The sequence below is a fragment of the Micrasema longulum genome, unplaced genomic scaffold (assembly GCF_059751315.1).
Source record: "Micrasema longulum isolate JH-2025_06_02 unplaced genomic scaffold, ASM5975131v1 h1tg000561l, whole genome shotgun sequence".
Lineage (NCBI taxonomy): Eukaryota > Metazoa > Arthropoda > Insecta > Trichoptera > Brachycentridae > Micrasema > Micrasema longulum.
The window spans coordinates 948,173-976,038 of NW_028277757.1; the positions used below are offsets into that span (position 1 = coordinate 948,173).

The 27,866-nt window shown below is 35.0% G+C and overlaps 2 protein-coding genes across 2 annotated transcripts in view; both read right to left on the reverse strand.

The window, feature by feature from the left end:
* Positions 1-27,866, reverse strand: part of LOC148280613 (insulin-like receptor) — a 226,023-nt gene that overhangs the window by 185,334 nt on the left and 12,823 nt on the right. The window lies entirely within an intron of this gene.
* Positions 5,560-9,311, reverse strand: LOC148280615 (uncharacterized). Its single transcript, XM_088228094.1, is given in 2 exon segments — positions 5,560-7,739; positions 7,742-9,311. Coding segments are annotated over 2 exon segments (2,277 nt in total). The 5' UTR covers positions 8,271-9,311; the 3' UTR covers positions 5,560-5,991.

A 27,866-nucleotide genomic window follows, 5' to 3' on the forward strand; every position in this document is an offset into this window, starting at 1 on the left:
TTTCGTTTTGTTTACGCAAACAGCGCACTAAATTCGGCGAACGTGCATTTGCGGTCGCAGGCCCTACGGCATGGAATGCTCTCCCAGCAGAAATCCGAAACTGTGAGAGTGAAGTGATGTTTCGGAAGAAACTTAAAACCCACTTGTTCTCTAAATCATTTGAATAAATTCTTAGCATGTGGTGGAAAAGTAGTATGAAAAAGTACATTATTTTTCTTAAATTAAAAATTTAAAGTTAAAATTAAATTTATATCTTTATATAATCACTTTGTAAAGCGCCCCTGATGTATTATATTACGAAAATGGCGCTATATAAGTTATCCATAATTATTATTATTATTAGGATGAAAAAAAATTGCTACCTACCTACTAACCGAGCGATTTTCAGTAGATAATTATAACATTTACAGTGAATTTGTTATTTTAATTTTATTATCAATTATCATATTTTGCGGATGATAAGCCGCATTGGACCATAATACGAATTTAAGGAGTAAAAAAGTGCGCCTTGTGGTCCGAAAAATAAGGTAATGTACTAAAATTTTAATCAATATGTGTACATTCTTAAGTAATAAAGACTTTAACCTCACCTGCGTTTTCAAAATGAGATGATATAGGAGAATGCTCAAAATATCAAAGATAAACGAAGTTAGGAAAGAAAAGAGAAGTCAATTTGTTGCTACTGAGGGGGAAACCATTTTTAAAACATCCGGCTTGTCTGCAAACATTTGGATATACTCAAAACATTGTCGAAAGAGAAGTACTTCATAATGAAGAAAAGTAAGCTAGAAAACTTAAGAGGTAAGGGAGAAAAGTACTAATTAATATAATTAGCAGCGAGCGGTTGAAGCACAACACAGTGTGAGAATATAAATATAATATAATGTATACGGATAATAAAAAGCCAAACTCCACTATGGAATGCCAATATGAGGAAAAGTTACTGCTTAATTCGTTGTAAAGCTACTTGTGATGTGACAAATAAGGTAGGTACAAGAAAGTTCGATATAATTACTACAGGGAAAACACTTTTCCGGGCACACATAGCACGTAAATCCTGAGCACGGGGATTTGACCATTTCGTATTTGTTAAAGACCCCGTTATACTGGTGTTGATTTAACAGCACATCGTCTTTGATCGCTAGTACTGTCGTCAGCGTTAGAAAAAACACGAGTTACGTTACGGCATTTCATATTATTATGTATGCCTTTTATAGCAAATAGTCGATATAAATACTAACTTGGGGCACTCAACTTTGCCTATGTCAGGGTTAGAAGCCGGGCCTTATTTTTATGGGATTTATTAAAATCAACACAGCCATACAATAATTAATAATACATACAAAGTAACAATAGACAATCAGACCAGTTACAGGTTTTACACAGAAAAAATAATATAAAAAACATAACATACAGTCAAACATAACGCCAGGACTAAAAGGATATGGAATAAAAAATGGGAAGGAAAAATAGGGAAGGATGAGAGAGTGGAAAAAGCAAGAGGAGGAAGAGGACATGAATATAAAATAATACAAAAAATTAGGAAGACTAATAATTACAAATTTCGTTGGTTTTTTTTGCTCTATAGAAATTTTTACATTATTTTAAAATAATATTTAATTTCAATTCTTGTTACATGAGGACCATACCATTGATTAGATCTATTTTTGTTATTTTTTCCCAGATTCGATCGTTGTAGCGATAGTAAAAAAGATGTGTAAAAGAACGGCTATTGAATCTGCATCTTCTAAATTATACAAAGAATAACATAGTTCAGTGGATTTGATTTTGTTGTTGAAATTTTATATAAATATACCTGCACTTGAAAAATTCGTCGATCTTAAGGGATAATTTATTATTTTTATAATCTTTTATTTAGAGATCACATAAATACAATAGTAGATAAGGCGTAAAGACTTTATCTTACGAATCTCCAAGCCATTCTCATCACCAAATACATTCAAACTTCTTTACTATACTTATGTGCGTAGTCAACTCGAATTCGCTTCATAAGTATGGTTCCCTCAGTATAATGTATATATTAATCAAATTGAAAACATTCAAAAGAAATTTATAAGGAGCCTGGAATATCGTTTTGGCAACATTGAAAATGATTACGGCGCATCTTTAATCAATTTTAATATAGAATCACTACAAAAAAGGCGCCATACATGTGATTTAATTTTTCTTTTCAAAATTCTCAATAATATAGTTGATTCGCCGTATCTTTTACAAAATATTGGTTTCCGTTGTCCCCTTCGCTATACTAGATTAAATTCCCTTTTTTATGTACCAACTTGTAAAAACAATGATACCTCGAATTCATTCATTAGACGTACCTGTAGAAATTATAATGGACTCAGTATCGATGTAGACATTTTTAACTGCACGTTGCATTTGTACAGAAAATTTCTTCATGGGGTCGATTATTTGGGATAGTTGCTGAATGTGCATCTTGAGTGGTTTATGCTATGTATATGTGCCGCATGTAATGTATATGTTTGTGTGTTTTATATGTGCGTTCATGTGTGTGCGTGGATGGCTCGGAGTGTACATTCGGTATTTTAATTTATTACCTCCATGGAAAACGCAAATGTCAACAATTATTCTTTTCTCGCTTGAAATTCTTATTTATTTATTTTTTTTTGTCACATTTAATGTATATCTTTTGCATAATTTATGAGTACTTAATTGTCTTTTTATGTTAAAAAATTGTTGTTTTTAATACTTATTATTTATGACTGTATGTTTTCTGAATAAAATAAAATAAAATAAAATAATCAATTCCGTGGTGCTTTGGTGCAACTACATAGTTAAGGTCTTATTTGTTTAGAGATATTTCTAACCACCTGTTTACGAATTGATGTTTTGTAACCTAGGTACGTGGTACATCATGTATGTAAATGTAACACACCTAAACAGATAATCTAAACACGTGTAAAACGCGATATATATTTTTTTTATTAGAAAGTCTTTCAAATAGTTTAAAGATAAAATTGTAACGGAATTAATGCTTTGTTTCGATTATGGTAGCAGTTTGGTCGGTTTAGTCAGACAGCTTAAAATTTACCATCCTAAAACCTAGAGTCGTAGACCAACTTTCAGTATCATTGCTGTCACCGAATGGCGTTTGTTTTTTACAATGATAATTTAACGGAATAATAAGTTCAATTTCACTAACAGAGTGTTTTTCAGTTGATTGTTTGTCAAGTAGGTATATAAATTCGTAAGTTATTATAATTTATAATTTAATGTTATATTTTAGATTTTTTAAAATCCATATGGTAAAAATATACTGTAGCACACAAGTAATCCTAGGTTGGATTAAAATCTAATTCTTTGCACAATATTGCTTGTAAACATAATTATATTCTCGAATGACACTACCTATGCAGAGTTTTATCTGCTCTTCCGACATAGCAATCCCTTAAGTGTGATGAAGATGGATGCTGTAGCTTAATCTAACCCGTTCATTCATCAATCTCCCTGGATAAGGCGGTTAGAAATGCAAAGCGTTGAAACTACCCTGGCTTCTAACCGCAGTTTACCATTTTTTAGTAAAAAATACTGTTCCGGACGCGCATGAACGCCCATAGGAACGGCCACGTTGGCCGTATTATTTGTATAAATTAAATAAAATAAAATAAAAAATAAAATGTTGCTATCAATAAATATAGGGCCCGGCATAGCTGTAAGTCGAGTGCTGAACCCTTAATAAAGACGCAGTTGTCACTTGCGGGTTCGGCCTCGACCTATGCCGGGAAAATATATAGAAATTTATACTGTCGATATTTGTTTTACTATGTATTATTGTAATATTTACATGCTTGTTTGGTTACACGTGCTTCGCTCGTCGTGGCTAGTAGCGAAATGGCCCGCGCGCGCATAACGCGCCCGTATTTACGCCGCTCGTGGCTACTGCAGGGCCGGCAGTGGTGGGGATAGCCCACCCGCGCCGCCTCGAGCCAATCTGCGCGGCGCTACGGGGCAACTCGTCTAGCGCGGCGAGCGACGCTTTATAAGCCGTGTAACTCTAATGAATAAATCAGTTCTCTACTGTCCTCCGACACGAGTGTTTTATTTCTGTGCTGTGCTCCCGAGTCCGCCGCCGCCTCCCGCTCAGTCTTCGCTCCTTGCTGTGGCCGCCGCCTTGATCGCTCCGACTGCGCTCGCCTCTTTTTACCACTTGGACCGGGTGGAAAGTCCTTTTCAGGACTACTGAGGTTGACCTAGCTTTCGGTGCTTTCATCGCCGCGTGCCGGGTTCCCAGGCCTCCCGTTTACGCCGGGTGGGCCGATTGCGAGGAACCAGGAAGACGAAGCCGCGCCGACCCCCCACGATATTGAGGGCTGTCGGATACAAATACCATAATTTACGGTCAAATGCGGTCATTTAGTGTAAAAATGCATATGACGTACTGATTGTTATTTTTAGAAGATATTAATAATACCAGTAGCTTTGTTTTAAAACACGTTACAAGGCAGTGAAAACCGGGTAAGAACCCGTCCAGTGTGTAGCCAAGATTTACTTTGACGTCTGCGATGTTTATGTCCAGTCATTAGATACTTTTTGATAAAGTTATGTATGATGTTTTGAATCTTAACAGGATCGGTAAACAGAGTCCTCCTTAGAAAGACCCTACGTCTGTGGACCTTGAACGATCTTCGCTCAATGCCGCCATTGTTACTGGCGCTTAAAAACAGTTGTTTGCGTATTTCCGTCCCTGTGGGTTTAAAAAAAAAAAAACAATAAATATTTTATTCTCAACTGCATTAGGTAATGAGGTGTATTTTCCATAACGCCCTGCCATAAATAGAGCATTGGCGGGTTATTCCTAAAAAAATATTTTTTTAAAAACAACCAAAAACTGATAAGATTTGTACGGTCCATTGTAATCTTAAATAACCCTCGCTTTATGGGTTCGCAACAATGAATTTTCATCTAAATCATTCTAGCGTGCCTACTAACACGAATGAAATGGGTATGTTTACTGACAGGCACTAACACAAATTTATAATGGTAATAAACATTCGAACGCACTGTACTTGTACTACTGATTTCTTGTTTGTTTAGCGAATCTAATGTCGTTTGTCGTTGACAGTGTTCGTAATATTTCTGTGTTAGATTATTCGAATTAAACGTCTTCCATCGTAATATAATGTTGTGCGGAAAACAAATAGTGCCAATAACAAGATTAGCGTCAATCATTGAAATGTGTACCTTATTACTATCGAATGTTTATCACCAGCTGTTGGTATCGTGATTCCTCGATGGAGTGATGACTGGCACGACAGCCGCTGGGCAAGGGGGAGAGGCGCGGGTAGGGTGAAGCGGAGCGGGCGACCCGGCAGAACATATTATTATCTCTTGTGAGAAGTAAGAAAACAACAACACCCGCGCCCGCGCCCCCGCCCGCACCCACACTTCACACACACACTCACCCGCGTATTAGACTAATAATACGACATTAGATTTTATTGAGTCCCATTTGGAGATAGATAGAGATCGCCGGCCTTAATGTCAGTTTTGTTGGAAAGTGTGATTATCATATTTATTATACATAAGGTAAACGGCTATAATACTGACCCATTTCGTGTCTTAATCTGACAGACATTTTTATTCATTTTTTGTTTTTAAATACCTGGTAATTGAAACTATATAATTTTGTCTATTTCTAAAATTGATGAATTTACTTCAATACGTTAAAAAAATAAAAGTAAAAAATCAAGCAATTTAAATAAATAAAAAATATTAAACATATCCAGATTTTGTATTCATTACTGACATACTGAAAATGGATTTCACTCTAATACTGACCTATGGTGATCCTATTACTGACCGGGAGTGAAATAAAAGATTTTGATTTATTTATTCAATATATTTGATAATAAATCTAACAACACATAAGAAAAATATCAATTAATAATCATAGAGGTAACTAAAAAAAATAGTAAAATAATTTTTACTAAAAGAAATACCTAAAATATTGATTTACTTATCAGATGAACAGCGTAATATTGTTATATCAGGGATGGAGTAAATTCCCCTCGCATTCAGCAATTCCGGTTCTGGAATTGTTTTTATAATTTCTTCAGAAGAATACCATATAGTATCCTCTTTTTCTGGCCACCTCCAATTCTGGCCACTCATAACCATTACTCTGACTAAGGCGGAACCATTATCTTTGCTCTTCACCACAATCCCTGGAAAATATTCTTCTTCAAACTTTACAATTACATACTCATTCAATTTATAACCGCCAAAGTCATTTAAACAACTCCGTTGCACTTCTGTTTTTTTTATCTTTCCTTGTTTCTTCTCAAGCACCACATTTTTTTTCTCCTCTTTTAATCTTTTCCTTTCCAATTTTTCTTCATCTTTTTTCATTTTGTCATCTTTGACCTTTTGCTGGTAGTTAATATAATCGTTTGATGAAACAATGACAGTTGGAATTCTTTTTGTAATTTTCTTTTTCTCTACCACTTTATCTTCTGGCCAAAACAGACACTGCTTAAAGGGCGTAAGAGCATTAATAATTGTTTTAGAATTAGGAGTTTTACAAGGCGTCGCTTCATTGAGATTAGTATCGCTTGTGCCCGCTTGTTCTAGGAGTTCTCGATCTAAATTTGCGGTAAGAGAAACGGACATTGGTTCACTGTTTTTCTCGGGAATTAGTTCACTATCTTTTACCACCATTGTCATAATTTCAGATTCATCACCTGTTGTTGACCAAAAACTATCGTCAAACGCTATGAGAGACTCATTCAACGTATCGTTGTTAACGAAAGTTTCATACCCTAAATGACATTCGTCATTATTCCCTGTGACCAATCCGATATTTTCATTGACTAAATTCTTCGTAATTTTCCAAATGTAGAACAAATTTTCGTCTTCCTTTGGACCATTCCATGTATCATTTGTTTGATCATTAAATGCATCAATTTGGTTGTTTGTCAGTAAATTTTCAAATAAACGTAGAAATACGGCGTTGTATTTGTTGTTAGGAATTTTCAACAGATTTTGAGAAGTAACGACGTGCTTAGGACAAGACGATGATGGTGTTGACGTGCAAGGACGCGCTTTTTTAAAATCAAGTTTTCTATAGTTGACTCCTTCTGGGGAAAATGGATACAACCCACAAGTCCTAAATCCATTTTGAAGAGTATTCATATTACCAGCTGTTTCTAATACAGTTTTTAATAAAGGGGCAAAATCTTCTCTCATAAGCTTTTTACCCTCATTATCAATTTTCCATTGGTGAACTCTCTTTTTCCATTCTAATTTGACTGGACGGAATAGGGCTACATCGAGGGGCTGCAATATATGAGTTGCGTTTGGGTACAAAGCAATCAATATAATTTTATTATCCTTACAAAACTCACTGAGCGCCAAAGTCATGTGCGACGAATGCCCGTCAACATATAAAATTATAGGAAATACTATCTGGTTCTTTTTGAGCCATGGAAAAAAAACGTTTCCTATATATTCATAAAACACTTCTCCAGTCATCCACCCGGAATCAGATCTGCCCATTCCCCAACCATGTGGCATTTTTCTGGCTAGCGAAAGTGGTATTCTTTTATATTTATAAATTATCATTGGGGGGGGGAGGTCTCCTGCTGCATTAGCCATCACAAGTGTAGTAAGACATTCTTTTTCATCGTTGTGTATAAAATTATAAACAGATTTCGAACCTTTTTTCACTATGACAGACGACTCCTTCGGACTTAAAAAAAAGCAGTTTCGTCACAATTATAAATGCGTTTTGGGTCATTCAAAACATCTGTGTAATCATTTTCATCGATATAGTTCTTAACAGTAGAAAACCATTGCCTTAAATTTTTTTCGCTTACGTTCGCCCTTGCTCTAATTAAATTTTGTGACACTCTTTGCGAAATGCCAGGGTGTCTTTTTAAAAATCCTTCGTACCAACGCCTGCCAGGTTTTCCGTCTTTGAAGGGATTTTCGCGTTTTAATTTCAATAATAGTAATTGAACACTGTCAAGTAACTGGTCTTTGGTCGCCGGAAATCCCCTTTCTCCAATAAATATTATCCAATCGACTATCTGACGTTCTTCGTGATTAGTTAGAATTGTAGGATGTCCAACTATTCTTTCTACAGGATACTTGCCCTTTTTCTTGTATAACAATGTTGTTTTTGGGATTTTATACAAATTGCTGGCCTTGTATATTGTCATTCCTTTTTCCACAGCTAACAACGCATCTTTCACTGACTGTTCACTATACTGCATTCTTTTAGGCGCCATCATATCTAAAACAAAAGGTTTATGAAATTTATATTTTCAAAAATTCCATCTAAAGTAGCTTAAAACATATGTTTTGAAATCCAGTTTTACTTAATTTTATCTTGTGTTATTTATACATCGTATACAATAGTGTTTGGTAGTCAGATATTGGATCAATTTACAAGTAAAATTTAAGTTTTATGTTCCGTTATTTAAAAAATGCGTATTTAAATATTACATTGGAAATAACTTTGTTAATTTTATTTTAAATCAAAATAAATATGTAAAAATATGTCTCGGCACAGAACTTATTTACTGACATAATATGTAATACTGACATCAGATTATAAAATGTAATACTGACCGAAATTTGTTTCTATTACTGACCACTAACTTTACTCATTTATAAGATTAAAATAAAGCAAAAATATATAAGTCAGAACTACATTGCCTAATTCAAAATTCTTTGTGCTCTACAAATCACACAAAAAATGTGTTTTTAATTTTGTTTCAATCAAACTAATTTAAATTTTTGAAATATTCTCACTGAACTTATTACTGACCCATAGGTCAGTAAAGAAAACGACTAAAATATCAGCCGGATGCAATACTGACTGCTTAGGTCAGTAAAAGAAACAGTCAAAAAAATGGTTGGATGTAATACTGACCACTTTTATTTTTAAAATTTATGATACAAATAGTAAAAATATCTTACAAATACTTTGTTTTATGAAATATCAAGAGTCAAATCCTACTGACTGAATAGAAATATAACTGAATAACAATTGAATACAGAAAATATATGGTTTAAAGTAAACTTTGAAAATTAGGCTTACCTCGTAAGGATTTCCTGTGTACTGCTGTTAGTCACCGGGTGTCCAAACTCTAACTGATTTTTTAAACAGAAAAATTCGAATGTCAACCATAGAACAAGTGTGAACAATTAACAGATGCTGTGTTCTAGTGTTGCCAATATTCATAAATGTGTTTTTTTTTTGCTTTTTCCTATTATCTTTGTTTTTGTTGAAATAGATCAGTAATACGGGCACGGTCAGTATTACAGCCGTTTACCTTAATACGTAGGTACTAAGTACTTGTATGGATATTTCTTTAAAACTTAATTCTGAAATTCCAACAAGAATATAAAAAAAGCAAGTCGGTTCCAAGAAACATTCATAACATGAAGGCATTTGTTATTCGGCTTAGAAGTCAACACGAGTTATTATTATTGGTAATAATAATAATATTTGGCTGATTTACATAGCGCCATTTTTGTGAAAAATTTCCTTAAGGGCGCTTTACAATAGTAAACTTAAAATTATATTCTAACTAAGCTAAATTTCAATTTATTTATTTTATATACTAAAATTTAAATATACAAAGATGGTAAAAAAAAAATATTCGGCAATTATAGAAAAAGGATGCTATCTTCTATGAAGTTTTTTTCACTAATATGAAAGATGTCCATATCCGAAGAGATACGGTTGAGTAAAGACATTGCTTTTCCTACTGGCATTACCATCGGCAGGTTAATTCTGCAAGCAGGAAGATAAAACAGCTTAAGCTGCCTATTTATCTAAGGTGGTCATTAGGAACATAAAAGAAAAATACTCTCCAATACAGCTATGTTGATCGTAATACAACGGATTTTTTAAAAGGAATAATCCGCTGAGCCTCTATTTTGAGGCTTGTAAGCAGGTGGGATACAGCGGATATGGAAAGAGGTCATGAAAAATACACCACAACACCCAGACCAATTGAGAATCAATATTTCTTGGATTTTTTTCTTGCAACTGGCGGGAATAAAACCCGCGACGCCAGTCTCACAGTTGGCCGTCTAACCAACTGCGCCACGTCTGTCAATGAGCGCTATTTTTGTGAAAAATCACCTCAAGGGCGCTTTACAATTGTACACTTAAACTTACATTCTAACTAAACTAAAGTGACATATTATATTTTCTGATTTAAAATTGAGGGTATGATAAACAAAGTGAGATTTTAGTTGGGATCTGAACTGACTGGGACTGTCGATGATTCATAAGTTTGAAGTCAATTGGGGCAGAGGGTCCGGCGCCGGCGACGGCAAAAGCACGATCTCCGAATCTAGTGTATGGGATTTCCTTTGCCTGAATCAAACGCTGACCTAAGAGTAGATTTTCTTTGACATGTATTTTCTCTAATACAAAGGTCCGATAGGTATTTTAGAGCCATTTCATGAAGGGATTTGAATACTGTCTAGCGAAGCTTGTATTTTGTTCTATTTGGGCTTTTTAACCAACCAGTGCAACTCTCGAAGATGTTGTGAGATGTGAGAATATTTTTTTACTCCCGTAATAAGCCTTGCTGCTGCATTATTCTTACTAAGCATCCTATTTTTTATTTTGTACTATTAATAAATATTTTCATTTTTATGATAACAACTTCCTTGCAGTGTAAAATGTCAATAGTTGATGTGGACAATTTCACATTCCGATTAGTTGTGTGGTTTAATATTACTTTAATTCTACAAAAAGCGAATAAAGAGCTGAAAGGTTTACGAATACGAGAAGGAAAAAAATGGGCGATTTAACTGTCACTTGTCTTTTGTACGCTGACGATGCCGGGCTTCTTGCTAGCAACAAAAAGGAACTGCATTTTTGGTAACAAAAGTCTACGACGCACGTAAAGGGAGCGATTTCCCGATAAATGGTGCTAAATTTAATATGGTGGTTTTTGACAGAAATAAAGGTAAGACTTAAAATGTCAGATGACTGTGAAAGTTATCATTAAACAGGTAGAAGAGTTCGCGTATCTGGGAAATATGTTTACTAGGGATGGAAATACTGAGAAAGGTGAGTGCCGGGAACAGGGTAAACGGTGCACTAAATCAACCATGGCAAAGTAATGTTGCGAATTGAAATAAGCAGTTTACAGCGGAGTACTGGTGCCGACCCTTATAAGCGAAGTTTGAAATTGGAAAAACAAGGATGAAAGTAGGCGGAATGCTGTCGAAGGATTAATAAAATGCGAATGCGCGGTAAAAATATGTACGATAGGTACACAAATGTCGCTAACCGTGCCATTGTGGAATGCTGAGATAAGCCATATCAACAAAAATAAGAAAGCAGTTTTGCGCTGGTTTGGACATATAGAGCGAATGGACTTACGATGAGAATTTTGGTGGATGCATAAAACGAGGAAGACCGAGAAAAAAATGTCATGACCAAAACCAATGAATCCTTAAAGATAGACATGCTAAAAGTTGGAATAAGAGAATATGGAGAAATTAAATAATACCTAGGCCTTAACTACTCGTTATTTTTTTTCAATAGAAGTTAAAACATGTAAGTATGTTTAGTTATCTGCCTTTCTTGTGGTCCCTGAGTCCTAATAAAAGTTCTCACTTTTTTTTTCAAAAGGAAAAACCCGCTAAGCTTTTATTTAAGATACTTGTCAGCAGGTGGGAAAGAGGGTTAATGGAAGGAAGTCATGAAAAATACACAACACCCAGACCAATTGAGAAAAAAACCTTTCTTGGAATTTTTTTCTTGCATCGGCGGGAATCAAACCCGCGCGGCCAGTTTCACAATTGGACATCCAACCAACTGCGCCACGGCGCCTGTCTTCTCCTTTCCGTAACGCCATAGCTTTTTGCATATTTTTTTTTACTTTGTACTACCTGTGTACTAACTGTTTTGATATTTTTAAGTAACTTAGATGTTTTGTACATAAAGGACCAGGAAAACAAGATTTTAGGATTATATCGATTACAGAAATATAAAATAAGCAATGAGTTCCCTGCACCTTTAAAATGACAGTTCACTTCACCCGCAATGGGTTTATGTCATATTATGTTTCCAACAAATTACCAATGTTGATAGAATATTCGCTGTAAATAATTTTTAGTCCTTTGCTCTTATCTCTATACAGTAAGTACGTAAGCAGGTGAGTGTATGTGCATGTGAGTGTGTATGTGCGTGTGTACACACACAAGTTACCTGTTATTGTGGCCAGATAACACGTGTGCGAGTATAAACATTTATTACGAAACGTATTCCGCTTACGTAAATCTTGTTTTCGTCATGATAAGCATTCTTGATACATAGTAATAGGTAAATCATAGTTCGGCGCCAGGTACATCTGTGTAGTATGAGTGTGTCGGTGTACATAATAATATATGGATGGTGTAATGCAAAAATGGGTTAAGCCACACCAACCTACAACTAGATAATTGATGTTTCGATGATGTACGCAGCGCATAAATTTGACACTACGTCAGTTTGTTCGTCTGACATTAACCTACAAACACACAAGTGGAGTCCGCCAAACAATAGCGTCTGTGTTGTAGCGTTCAGTGATCATGTCGACGTTTGTGCCTGAAAAAGAACATTTGCGGCACACATTGTTTTTCTTATTCAATCAAAAGAAAAAGGCTGTGCAAAGTCATCGTTTGGTGGTAGAAACATATGGTGAACATGCTCCATCGATTAGAACGTGTGAGACATGGTTTCGAGAATTTAAACGTGGTGATTTCAATGCGAAAGACAGTGCGCGCTCTGATAGACCGCAAAAGTTCGAAGACGAGCAATTGCAGGTGTTACTGTATGATAGACCCAACTCAAACTTAACAGCAATTGGCAAAAGCAATAAATGTATCGCAAGAAACAATCAGCAGACCGTTTACGAGCAATAGGGAAGATCAATGAACTCTGTAAATGGGTCCCACACGATTTGAATGAACGGCAAATGGAAAATCGAAAAGGTACTTTCGAAATGCAGCTTCAACGCCACGAAAGAAAATCATTTCTAAACCGAATTGTGACGGGTGACGAATAATGGATTGATATTGAAAACCCGAAGCGGAAAAATCGTGGCTGACACCTAACGAAGCCGGCGTTTAAACACCAAGGCCAAATCGCTTCGGCGAGAAGACCATGCTTTGTGTCTGGTGGGACCAGAGCGGTATTGCGCATTATGAACTATGAAGCCCGGCGAAACCGTTAATGCACAACGCTATCGCCAACAAATGATTAATTTTAATCACGCATTGATCGAAAGACGACCGGATTAGACCAGACGACATGGCTTAGTGATTTTGTTACACGACAATGTGCTCTCACACAGCAAAACAAGTGAAAGACACCTTGAAATCGCTTGGATGGGACATCCTTCCGCACCCGCCGTACTCCCCCGACCTAGCGCCATCTGACTACCACCTCTTCGCATCAATGGGGCACGCGGTCGCAGAGCAGCGATTTCAATGGAAGTTTAAAAATGGCTCGACGAATGGTTTGCCGCAAAAGAGAAACAGTTTTTCTGGCATGGTATTCATAATTTACCTGAAATATGGGCGAAGTCTGTAGAAGCCGATGACCAATATTTTAATAAACAAAAAATAAATTTCCCATCAAAATTACGTGTTTTCTTTATCACCAAAACCGGCAAAAACTTATGCATTTACCTGAAATAAATCAATAATGTTTTATCTTTTTTTAAATATAAAATTATCAATAGAATATTTTAGTGATGGAATATTCTGAGCAAAATGAATAAAATTTTTAAAAAAAGCTTCATGTTCTAAACTAGAATTTAAAAATACCTAGGGTTTACTTGCAATATGAATCCCAAAAAGTTAGCTGCCGTTTGTAATAAACAAAATGTGCCAGCAATTCTGGCAAAGAAAGCGTCTATTGCGGGGTTAATACATTTTTGTAATATTGTTATCAAGTTAGCCACATATTGATCTTAATTCGCAACAATACGTTAAGCATATTAAAGCAGTGTTACATTATTTTTAGTCCAGTTGCATGGTTTTTGGTTTACACATCGAGGTATTACAGAGAATTTGTAAGTTTAAACTCGTAATTTTTTTTTCGAAGTAAGAATATCACTTTTGGATCATGATTCTGACTAACTCATTTTTACAGATTTTGTGGATTGACACACTTTTGCATAACATTATCCATGTAATATATACACGTGTTTCAGGGCCAGACTGCGAAACTTCAGAGGAACACACCTCATGGTAAACTCTAAAAAAATCCTAATATTTTTTTTTCCAAAAAACCGTTTGGTTTATTTTTCAAATATTTTTTTACTATCTCAAAATGGAGTAATTTCTTAATTTCTCGGACTAGCATCCCTTACACAAACTCCTATCCCTCTCCTACACAGCCGCCTCCCTTGTCCGCGGCTGGTGAGTACCGGCTTCGTAGGTCAAATACGTTTTTAATCTTTTTTTGTAGGGGAGGGATAGGGGTTTTCAGAAGGGATGCTAGTTCTAAAAATTAAAGATTTATTTAATTTGAAATCATAAAAACAAAAAAAAACAAAAAAGTTTTGGAAAAAAAATAGATGTTTTTTAAAGTTCACTATCAGGAATGTTCCTCTGAAGTTTCGCGATCTGGCCCTGAAACACCGTGTACATTATATTGTATTACATACTGGGAATGAATTATCACTATCAGTCACAATCTTGTACAAAAATATTTATAAAACACGATAAAATGATAGTTTGATTCGCCAATTGATGTTCGAGTATTATTCGCGAAATCACAAGTGGTATTAATTTTGGTATCTTTATTCAATCTACCGCAGTTTTACATCCATTTTTTATAGACTCCTCGTTTCCTAGAAAAAAAATCTTTATTGTAGTAAAATCTAAACTTCCAACAAATATTGGGCAAAACAAGAAAAACGGAGTCTATCATTCGGGTATGTAGGTTTTTTTAGTTTTGGGTTCGAACAGTCAGTAGGGTCATAGTGAGTCACACCTTGCTGGAAGATGTGATTCTATAAAATGCTGTGAACGCCTAATCGAATTCCACCGGCAACATTACTAATTAGTCGAACTCGTTAGCGTCCACGTAGCGAACACTGGGCAACGGGATCACGCTTATAATAGTGTGATCACAGCAGATAATAAGATGATAAAAATCGAGTTTCTGGCGCCTCCAAACCAGAACCAACCAGCTAAGGAAAGGTGACCAAGAAACAAAGCGAGAGGAAACCACCTTGGTCATCTTTTCCCGGGAATCACTATGGCGAGTGTATGAATAAGCGGTTGTCCTGGCTGCGGAATATAAAAGTATCGCAGGACCGAGACGCTTTCGCCATCTGATCGCCAACGTCGGGGGGACCTGGACAAAGCACCGAAAGAAGAAGTTTTTTTTCTAAAAATCATTTTATACTAATCGAAAGGTTATTTAATTAATCGTCAGGTCCATTTCACACGTATCGTCTAAATTCACACAGCATGTTAAAATTAGGGTGGATTGACATTTATTATTTTGCATTTTAAAAAAGTCATTCAGCGGCTATTCTCAGGTAAAAAAAAAACCACAGATGGAATTCGAGTGGAGATTAGTAGATCTTATGGAGTAATGTTTGATGCATTTGCCTGCCATTAAACAAAAAAAAATAATTCAATAATAAAAATCAATCCACCCTATGTTATTTTAGTTTGCTGTGTGATTTTTTACCATGGCGTGAAATGGGCTTTAGGGATTGGTATAGTTGGTACTTAAACAAAAAAACATAATAAATACTGATTCACTAAATAATATATGTATAATTAAACTTAATTGAACAATGTACTATAAGAAAAAATGGGGTACAAGTGAAAATATTTATTGCAATAGATGAAAAAAGGAATACTTTTTTTAAACTTTACATTAATTTTGATTACTTATAATCACAAATAACCCTGCCTAAGCGTCTATTGCACGCTGAAGCCACAATTATTTAAAATATACGTAAGTAAGCAATATATCACATAAAATTCAACTGTTAGCTCATCGCCAAATAAGTTTAAATATTAATATTCTGTTATGAATCATTATAAAATTAGCTTGAGTAACCAATACCTAACATTTAATCAAACGTCACCAAGTGGTTATTCCGTAAATCAATCTTTAAAACATATTGACAACAGAAATAACAACTACTGACAGTAAAAAGGCTAAGTGACTGATCCGCCTCTAAAGCCTAAATGGTAGGTATACTATACACTATACCACCTGTCTCAGAATTTTAGACTGCGTCGTATAAGCTATGCATATCGGACATCAATTTCGGCGTTTGGATCAAAAACCCTCTTGTACGACGTTTATAAAATCAACAAATTTATATCACACAAAGTTACACTTACTTATTTTCACGAATTGTAGCTTAGATTAAAATATGTTATTTGATAATTAGTCTACATAGCTCCAATAATTAAACACGGGGCTGTCCATACCGGATACAATCCCGGGTCAATACAAATAATTAAATAGATTGGAGGTCCGGCCTCAGACAAACACTTCAACTTTTTGAAGAAAAAAAATACACGGATGTCAATATTATAATATAATGAATTTTTTTCGTTTTTCATAATTATTATTTTTCTTACAGTTCTGTCAATATCAACATTTATATTAGATGTTGCCAGACGCAGTGCGTGTGTAAGTGACTAATCTATCAGTGAAGACCATGCGCGGTCCGTCCATACGAGTATATTAGATGGAATCAATGCTTCCCTAAAAAAATCACCTCTAACTAAACAATCGAAATCAATTTTCTTTTGAGTTCATAAAATCAACTATAAGTTAACTAATCCTTTCAATAACTACAAGAAATATTTTGTTATTGGTTTGTTGTTTTAATCGTAGTGATCTGAGATGGATTCGATGTTAACTCATTAATAATTAATACCATCCGAAAAATTGCGACAACGCGAACTGGTATAAAATACACTGCGCTTTGTCTAATTCTGGATTATGGAACTGCGTAAGTGTTTTAATTCCTTTAAGGAAGTCCCCCAGTACAGAATTCTAGAAGTCCGCGCATGCGCAAATAGAGATCTTTAATATCTGTGGAACCAATCCTAACAAACACATCCAGGTTTATTTTCTATGCATTGTAACTGTTTTATAACAAATTTAGCACTTAAATCAGTTGACACGATGACATTATAATATTAAACCATGAAATAATACTCTTTATTGCTGTAATTATGGCATTAATTGCTTTTTAGTTCATTTCAAATCACTTAATTTGAATATCTGTATTAGTAGTAGGCACAAATTTTACTTATGTATATACCTAGTCCCAAGTGACGGCTTTTGACGGCGAAGACCTATATTTAGATTTTATAAAATTCATAGTAGAATACGCACTTTCACAAAGATATGTACTGCTCATCAGCGACCCCATTTTTAAGCAAGAAGCCGTTAGTCTGGAGAAACAAATATACAGTTCGGGAATACCTCTAATGATACTGACAGAAAACTTGTTGCCATATGAATAAATATTCCATTGATTTATTTGGGATGCCATAAAAATAAAATAATGTTCTACGAAATAAATTTTGGAATTTTTCGTAATAGCGGGAGATCAAAAACGTCGCGGGCCGTGCTTTGGACAGCCCTGATTTAACATAACACCTGTCTTACGTATAGCGCAATTGATTCAAGAAAAAAAAAAGGATATGCACATTTTGCATTTAAAAAAACTGAAATCGACACGCCTTCAAAATTCACTTCGTGGCGCATCAGTATTCAACATTTTTACCGTCGATATAATACATTTAAAAAACTAATAAACTTAAAGGTATTTCACGTTAAAATTACAGTATTTTTCAAAATTCATTTATTAATAAACAATCTAGTTTACGTCTCAATCACTAATTTGACCATTTTCCCCCATTTCGGAAATAATCGATCTATTTTTAGAATATCAATAAGTAATGATTAATCTTTATTAGGTACTGAGTGACCACATAATTGCAGTGTAGAGGGGATATTTGTTTTAAAATATTTTGGTCTACGGTAGAAAAAATATATCCTAATAATATCTGTACCTCAGAGGCAGACGGATGCAAATCCATAATTTGATAAAATGACATTTCGAATTTCGTATCCAGTTCATGATCATGTCCATTGATTTTGAAGAAATGTAAGTCTTATAAAGAAAGAACCAATGTTTTAAGATACCTAAAATACAAATTAATGCTTTAGATTATTAGAAATCACTTAGAGGAAGCAGATTCTTTAGGCTTTTGTTTGCATCCGTCTGCCTCTGAGGTACAGATACATATATATCGTAATGTTATTGTTTTTATTTAAAATTTGTGCAATGAGGATAAACGTCAAATCACTTTTACTAACACGTAAAAATTTCAGAAACACGGCAGGTATAAACTAAGTTGTTTTATTTATTTTAATACATTTATTACATACCTAATTTAGATTTGCAGAATTCTGACAATTTATGAGTGACATACATATTTGTAAAAAGTAAAACTTTTCACATATTTTTCCTACAGGTTTAAAATAAACAAAGTAATTTCGCCACTAGCCATTTGATTTGTGATTTGTACTTGGACTGAAATTTGCACGCAGACCGTGACCGCGTAACGTATAGGGAGGATCGAGTCTGGCCAACCCAGCCCGCGGCATTCATCTTCTGGCAAATTTTGACCGGCCGTTAACTCGATATTAACTTTGAAGGTTTAGTGCCCGTTTGTGGTTAAACGTAATCTGCATGAATAAATAAGTGCGCTCAGCCCTCGAGGGTAGTTCCGGTGTAAAAGGGGTCGATGGCACCAGCTGCACTACCAGTCCTATATAGCACCCAGATACCCAGTCCCAGTGCAGGGACCTGAATAGTAAACAATCATGATTCTAGAAGGATATTATTATATCCTTAGGAATAAATCGAACTCGTATGGTCGAATAAGGGCTAGTTGCATCAAAAAAGGTAAATAATCGTTGCGTTTTGGGAAAAACTAAATGGGCGACACAAAAAAGTAAGATAAAAAAAAAAACAATTTTTAAATATTTTTTTAGAACCCAATCGACAGGCTAATGAAAGCCCTTATGGATTGGTATTCTAACGAAAACGCAACAATTATCGAACTTGAAAATATTATTTTTTTAGGGGCCCTTGGCAATGCACCAAAAGGTAGTAAACGCGCAAAGCCAGTTTTAATAACGTACATAATATTGAGTTATTTAGTTTATCCGATATAAACTTACTAATACAAACGAGAGCTTACATGTTTTTATTTATATCTTAATGAGTTTATAAAATGTAATTAGAAAATACACAACCAACTCCTTTAATAATAGAGGTATTTTTATTTGCATTGTAGAAAATAAAACATCATAAATCGTAAGTACTCGTATTATGTGGTTTGTAATGATACTAATAATAACTCACGACTAGTTAGCACAAGAGTCACCGAGTGCTCGTTCGTATGTTGCGAAAACGAGAGCGAAATACGATTTTGATTGCGTTAGAGAGAAAGATGTATGGAATGCGAATAAATTTACGTAACGAAGGCATGACATGCTAAGGGATCTGACTTCGATCGTATCCCATACCTATATCTTGTGCTAATTACTCGTCGGCCTCGTGGTGTAGTGGTCAGCGCATTTGCCTACCATGCAAGAGGTCTCGGGTTCGATTCCCAAAATGGTTGATATGAAATATTTATTTAGAAAGGTGTTTCAGTCCCCGGACTGACACGTGAAACGCAAGACTGATCATATTACCTTCATGCAACAAAACTGATCAAGATACGCTGCCATTTCTGTACCAGTGCAGTGCCCTATGTCCCATTAAGTGCGGAAAGGGAATGATGAAAAATGATGAATTATTCAGTAGTATATAGTATATACCTACTTACTCCTAACATTCGGTTGTATTTGAGGAGTACGTTTTATTTGTCACTTTAATCACGTTCCGTAAATAAGGTCCCACACTATCGTATAAGGTGCTAATTTAATTTACGTATAAATATTTAAATTATTCGTGAAGTGGAGAATAACAAAGTTATGAATTTAAGATATTTTTTTTTTGAGAAATTTCAGTTCAATCCGGTGGATGGGAATAAAATGAAAAATATTGTTTATAAAATGTAAAAGGCATTTATTCGTATTCGTTTGTATAAGGAACATTAAGTAAAAACAATGTCCCAAGTTTTTCCAATGTCCCACATACATACATACTGTATCAATTCTATAATATCGATGGCAATCACTATTAGTTAAAATAGTTTTTTGGTGTATTTGGACAGATAAAAATAACTTTGCTTTTATACATTCATTTTTTTACTTATAATAGTTCTGCAAGAAGCTTTATTGTATATTTAAAAACAATCGTTTGATCGGTGCGTAGTATTCAGAATGCAAAAGGACAAAAAAAACACGCAATACAGATTTTATCATTTGTATAATACGCTGTGCTAAATATTCCGAGCTAAAAAGTGTCTAATGAGATTTTAAAAGGGAAGCTTTCAAGAATCAATTCGTATTTTTAAAAAAAACTAGAAAGAACCAGTTAACCGTAGAATACCATGAAAACTACTTTTGTACTGATCATAACTGGTAGTATATAAATTATGTAGAATTTAGAAATAAAATGTCCCGGTTGTGGTCCCGTGGCTGGTGTTGCGGGCTCACGGATCAGAGGTCCGAGGTTTTTTTTTTTAAAGGAATAACCCGCTAAGCCTCTTTTCTAGAGGCATGTCAGCAGGTGGGAAAGAAAGGATACGGAAGGAAGGTATGAATAATATACAACACCCAGACCAATTGAGAGAAATCATTGTTGGATTTTTTTTCTTGCAACTGGCGGGAATCAAACCCGCGACGCCAGTTTCACAGCTGGTCGTTTAACCAACTGCGCTACGGCGCCTGTTCAAACCCCACTCTACCCCAACTATCCATTTACCAATAGTGAGTTATTTACAACTCGTTGAAAATAGTCACTAAAATTTAAGTATTTGGGTATTTGATAAAAAAGATCACGATTAAAAAGTTTTAAAATCCTGAGAATAAAACAAAGAGGAACGATGAATAAGTATCATTTATTATCCGGGTAGAAATTATAGAAGGTTGCGCATGTTACACTCGTCAACACATTTTTTGGCACATAGTTGATTCCGATATAAAATTTTGCACTGATAAATCATAAAATTCTTAAAGAAATATAAAAAAATAATTTTAAAAAAGCGAAGACTTTCTCAGCATTGTATTCGAAATGCTTATGGCCTACAAGGATATGGCAAGCAATATGTCTTTGAATATCCACATTCTACACTCATCTTGATTCCTTCCCGGAAAATTAGGGGGATGTCAGCGACAAACACTGAGAGCGCTTTCATCAGAATATTGCGGTAATGGAGAAGCGATACTAAAGAAAATGGAGACTATCTTTGCCGACTATTGTTGGATGCTGCAGATGGATTCGCAATAAGCGTAAATCAGCAGCAAAACAGATAAAATTACCTTTATTTGTATACTTTCATAATCAATTACTTGTGATACTACAAAAGAATTGCGTTATAAAGCTGAAAATAATTTTTTTAAATCTGACCTCTTTCACAAAAAATTCATTAATTTTGTGGTAAATATAGTACACACTTCCCGAAAAACGCATTTCAACGCGTTCCAATTCATGGAGGTACTTGACATTAGACATTTATTTAAACTTAAAGAGTCATTGACACATTTCTGGTCATGCAGCTACAAGAGTATATTCCTGCAGAATGAATGCGTGCGCGTACGAGGTTTTCCTGTAATTAAAATTATTTTATTCCAAAAACACGTAAGACGTTTTGCTCAGAGGAATTTATCTTTTGTGGCCCCAAAAGTGTTCAATGTCCTGGATAAACCTATTAAGTTCTCCAAAACGAAAGCCATTTTCAGGAGGAGTGTACAAGTCTGGATTTTGTCTAAGGGAAGAGACCATTGCAGGAGATTGCTGCGAGATATCGCATAGATTTATATACTATTAAGCGTGCTGTCTAGATGCCCTTTGAAATATATGTACCTATGTTTATGTAATTATATTTAATTTTTATTTTTGCTATTATTAAATTTTGTAACGGCTTCCACTTTTCATTATGTTGTATCCTAACTCAACACAGGGCCCTTGGCCTCATAGATTTTGGAATACGTTATTTTTGTATTTTAAAAAATAATATGTGTGCATTTGTATGAATAAATAAATACTAAAGGGACAACACATTCGTCAACATTTCGTCGCTTTAGTTCCTTTTTGTCTAACAGAGCATTTTTAACAAAATTGAGTTAAGTTTACAGGAGTTCTGAGAAAGCCTTAATTTATTATATTCTAATGAGAGGTGTTATTAAAGGAGTTTTCTCTTAAGTCGTGGTCATTATTTGTGTCTATTTCGTAAAAAAAAAAACTTAATAGTTCCGTTTCTGCAGATTTGTGTAATGGTCTGTTGGATAAGAACGAACTGAAGCGACGATTTATCAACCAGTGTTATTGTTCACTATGTCGCAGTAAATAGGATAAAGAAAACATCGGTCGATTGGTTGATTTGACAATTTCAAACGCGCTTATAAATCGCAGTGGTGAAACCTTATCTTCTATGGAGTATCGTGTATTCAGTAACCGCAACGTGATCGCAACCCGCTTCATCAGCCCTCCTAGGAGCGCAGTAACCGGTATCGCACCGTCCACTGCCCGAGGTTAGTACGTAGACGTGACATCAGCTCAATTAACGCGAGCGCTTAAAATATAGTGCGAAGAAGTCTTATATTTATTAATGAATCGAACAAACTATTACAGAAAAACCTTCGCAGGTGATAGATATGTATAAATTTTGTTTAGAAAACATAGTTATTTATTTATTTTACAGAAACATACAGTCAACAATGATTAAATAACATAATAAAGATAAGGTTTAAAAAGACAGACTAGCGAAGTTTCTAAATAAAAATCATCCTTATTAACATATCACAACAGAGATGAAGAACATTTAAGAGGGGGTAATATAGAAGTCTAGGCATCTACAGGGCTTATGACCTGTCAATGAATCTCACCTGCATAAATAAAGGTTTCAGCTCTTAAACTTCACAAACATCAACAGATGAAAGAATTGAAGGAATTTAGATGTTCAAATATAGGCAGAATGGTAAATGTTACACAGTGTGTAAAGTGGCCACTTAAACCAGCCATTTTTTTTTTTTTTTAAAAAAAGAAATATTTGCGTTCTTATGATTTACCCAAATATTTAATTTTGAGGGCCATTTTCAACGAGTTGTAAATAACTCACTATTAGAAAATGGAATCAAGTTGGGGTAGAGTGGGATTCGAACCACGGACCTTTGGTCCGTGAGTCCGAGACACTAGCCACGGGACCACAACCCGATCGCATCGCGTCTAGGCATCTACAGGGCTTATGACATTGACAGGTCATAAGCCCTGTAGATGCCTAGACTTCTATATTACCTTCTCTTAAATGTTCTTAATCTCTGTTGTAATTTGTTAATATAAACAGCTCCCCAGGGAGTTGAATCCAGTCCATGTCTACAAAAATTTGGACAAACTCAAAATATTGTTCATACATATTATGTTGAAAGAGAGATGGTGATTTGGTACATTTTTACTTCTCCGCGCTGTATCTGATGCGAGAGGAGACGTTTCTTTCTAGAAAGTTAACAATCTATCCAAAAGTTATCATTAATTACACTAGCTTAAATATTAATGAACTTATTATGGCTTTTTAAGGCTATGGCCGAGTCAAGCCATAATAATTAACAATAAAAATACATAGTAAAATTAATTAGATTAAATTATAATGACATGTGATGCAATAGAAAAACAATCTTGAAAAAAGGTATAAGTAATAAATAATAAAATTCCAAAGAATACATTGCAAATAAGATATTCAGAAATATTAAAAAAAAAAATTATACAAATTAAGATTCCCACATAATCAAATATACAAAATAATGGTATCATTGAAATAAAAAATAAAATTAGTAAAATATAGTAGTATAAAAAAAAATACTAAATGTAAATTATATTTGAGTAGGTGGATGAAAAAGCAAATATATCTAGAAGAAACGTTAAAGAAATTACAATATTGCAAGTAAAATAATTTAATTAGGCGATAACTTACATTTTCATATAAGTCATAAATTAAAATACTTGGTACACTTCCACTAATTTTAATCAATAGCTTATATAAAAATATAAGTTATTGACTAATTAAAATGGAATTCCATTAAGAATTGTCAATGAATACTTAATACTAATTAGATTTAACAAATTTTATAATTTCTTCTCGTAACCGGAACAATCCTTTTTCATTTTTAGGGAGAGAGAGCTTATGCTTGTAAGTATTTATTATCTAACCTACTATTAGAATTTATAATAATTGCAAAAAAACAGAATAGTTTATGCCGTTAAAACATGTGTTAGCTTTTCTATAAGGAATCATACAATTACATTTTAGTTGTACCCAGAGTACCAAGTACCTAAATACGAAGTACCCACATAATAATAATAAAAAGTGTATCATGGAAATAAAAAAAACTGATTAATTATTTCTCGTATAAATCTAAATATAAGTAGGTTTTTCTTTTTGGACATTATAAATGATTACTTATTTTGCTTTTATTTTTGATAATGTTTTCGGATATCGTTGAAAATTCAGTCGCCGCGGAGTTAATAGTTACGAATAAATCTTGTAAAATGAATGAATAGACATCCTGAATACTAACGACAATAATAAATCCGTGACATGGAAGGTCGCGGGAGGGGAGCGCTCCAGAGGGGCGGGAACGCGGACAGGGGACAGGGGACACGAGTGATAGGGGGCGGGGAGTTCGCAGCGACTAGGGACCGGAACACGAAATTTAGTCGCGAGGTTATTGAACCAAGTGCATTCCCATTCCCCCTAACTCTCCCCGACTCCAAGGTAAAGGCGGAACTCTTGTTGACAGTTTTACTGCTACACTCTACAGCTACAACAGTCTACCGGTGCCGAGCACTGCACGCTGGACGCTGGCGCTGAACGCCGCGCTGAAGGCTGAACACGAGCGTCGGCCTGGCAGTGGCGCTGGTGCCGATAGCCGATAGGGGGGGATGTTAGGAATGTGTGAGGAGTATGTACTCCGGCACTCCGAGTACTCGGGCTGAGGCCGGAACAGGAGTCAGCGAGAAATTCTTATAGGTCCGTAAAATTGAACATATTAACAATATTTTGAGTTTGTCCAAATTTTTGTAGACAAGGACTGGATCAACTCCCTGGGGAGCTGTTAACATGAAAAATCTACAAAAATTTGGACAAACTCAAAATATTGTTCATTAATCCACCTGGTCTATGAAGAAGTATAGAAATTGAAAAAATAACATTTTCAGGCGTTGCCTAGTATGTAGGTGAAATAATTAAACTACACGAATCTCACCCGCATAAATAAAGGTTTCAGCTCTTTAACTTTCACAAATATCAACAGATAAAAGAATTGAAGGAATATAGATGTTCAAATAGGGGCAGAATGGTGAATGTTACACAGTGTGTAAAGTGGCTACTTAAACCAGCCAATGACAGGTCATAAGCCATGTAGATGCCTAGTCTTCTATATTACCTTCTCTGAAATGTTCTTCATATCTGTTGTAATATGTTAATTAAACAAATTATGTGGATACAATATATAACATGAAAAATTCAGGTACTGTTTATGTACTTTTATTTAATATTGTACAAAAGCAGTCGGCGTCGGCGACGTGTCAACAACATTGTCGATTTTCTTCCTAAACTAACCAGATCAACATTACTCTCCTTTCCGCACCTAATGGTGCATAAGGCGCTGCATTGGTGCACCAATCGCAGCTGATCTTAATCATTTTTTGTTACATAAAGGTAAGATGATCAGTCTTACGCTTCAAGTGCTAGTCCAGGGACTATGGAATATTAGAGTAAAAACATAATTTTAAAATTAATGTGTAACTCTATCCGTGCCGGGAATCAAATTCGAGACCTCGTGCATGGCAAGTTAATGCGCTAAACACTACACCATGAGGCCGACACAGTTTATAATAAAATTAAGTACTACGTATGTAAGTATTTTTGACAAAATTGTTTTAAATTCCCGAATGGCATTCCACGACGATAACATGTAATATTCTGAAGAGAGGTAATAAAAGTGAATTATACATAATAAACAACGATGCGTGTAAATCGATTGATAAAACATTTGATAACCCTCGTGGGATAATTCACCTGAAAATATACATAAAAAAGGAGTAGGTACGAAAAAATTCATTGAAAATATTTGCTTGTCGTTTTTACGTAATCAGATCTGGGGTGGTATTCTGGATCTTCTCTACCCCCTAGAGAGTGATTAATTTGAAGATTTTTATGTTATTATTTGCTGCATATAATAGCCACACTGATGATTAAACGTCAAACAAATACGAACACGTCCAACTAAATATGAAACTTTTCATTCAGACCATTATTGCGACCTTAAGCATTACCCAAAATACTTAATTAGGTTGAATTGACCAAACCGTATTAGTTTTTTTACGTTTTTGAAGCAGTTTTATGCACCATTTGACGTTTAATCATCAGTGTGGCCATTAGATGAAGCAAATAAAAAAATGAAATCTTCAAATTAATCACTTTCTAGGAGGTAGAGATAATCCAGAAAACGACCCCTGGTACTTAAGATTTTTGTCTTGTTTACTAACTAATGTGGCTTACTAAAAGACTGAGTCGTGGTTTCGTGGTAGTATTGTGGACTTGCGGATCAAAGGTCCGAGGTTCAAATCTCACTCTACGACAGCAAAACGGATGTGATTAACCTTTTTCCTAATTAAATATGGTACGCGTGGCGAAAGACACAAATAATTAATATTTGTTCACATGTTGTGTGTTTCCTTTTAATGAAAAATAAAAATACTCGTGTAGAAACATGTACGTGGATACACGGGGGCTAGCACTGGTAAAGCCGATTGTTATTTTTAAATATTATTTAGAAGTGTGCTTGTCAATTTAATTGATGGATGCATCGAGAAAATAGGAAACTGGATGGCTGAAAACAAGCTAATATTAAACCCATCAAAAACTGAACAACTGTGGGTGGCTTCAGCCAGACGACAGAATTTGATCCAGGATACGGCTCTACCCAATGTAGGGAGTACCGCTTTACCCACCGTTAAACTACTGGGAGTTTTACTCAATTCTGACCTATCTCTTGACGCTCAAATTAGTAGAACGATAAGTTCATGCTTCTACCAGCTGAGACAAATTAAATGCATACGCAAAAATTTGCCGGTTGATGCCGCCCGTCAATTAATAAATGCGTTTGTAGTGTCTAGAGTCGATTATTGTAATGGTATCTATGCAGGTCTACCAATGAACAAAATGACTCGCCTACAATCTGTATTGAATGCCGCAGCGAGACTTATTTTCGGAATCTCTAAGTTCAGTCATATCACTCCACTACTTCGGGAACTACACTGGCTACGTTTTCCACAGAGGGTCGAATACAAACTCTGTTGGCTTATGTATAAGTCACTGCACAACTCTGCTCCGGAATATCTAAGGGAACTATGCATTCCAGATGAACTAGCTGACAGGCGTCTCACGCTTAGATCAGCTACGTCTACGGCGAGAGGAAAAGTTATTGTACCTCTACGCAAACAGCGCACTAAATTTAGTGAACGCGCATTTGCGGTCGCAGGCCCTATGGCATGGAATGCTCTCCCTGCAGAGGTTCGAAACTGTGAAAGTGAAGTGATGTTTCGGAAAAAACTTAAAACCCACTTGTTCTCTAAATCATTGGAATAAATCCGTAAAATGTGACAGCAAAATAAATTATTTTAATTAAATTA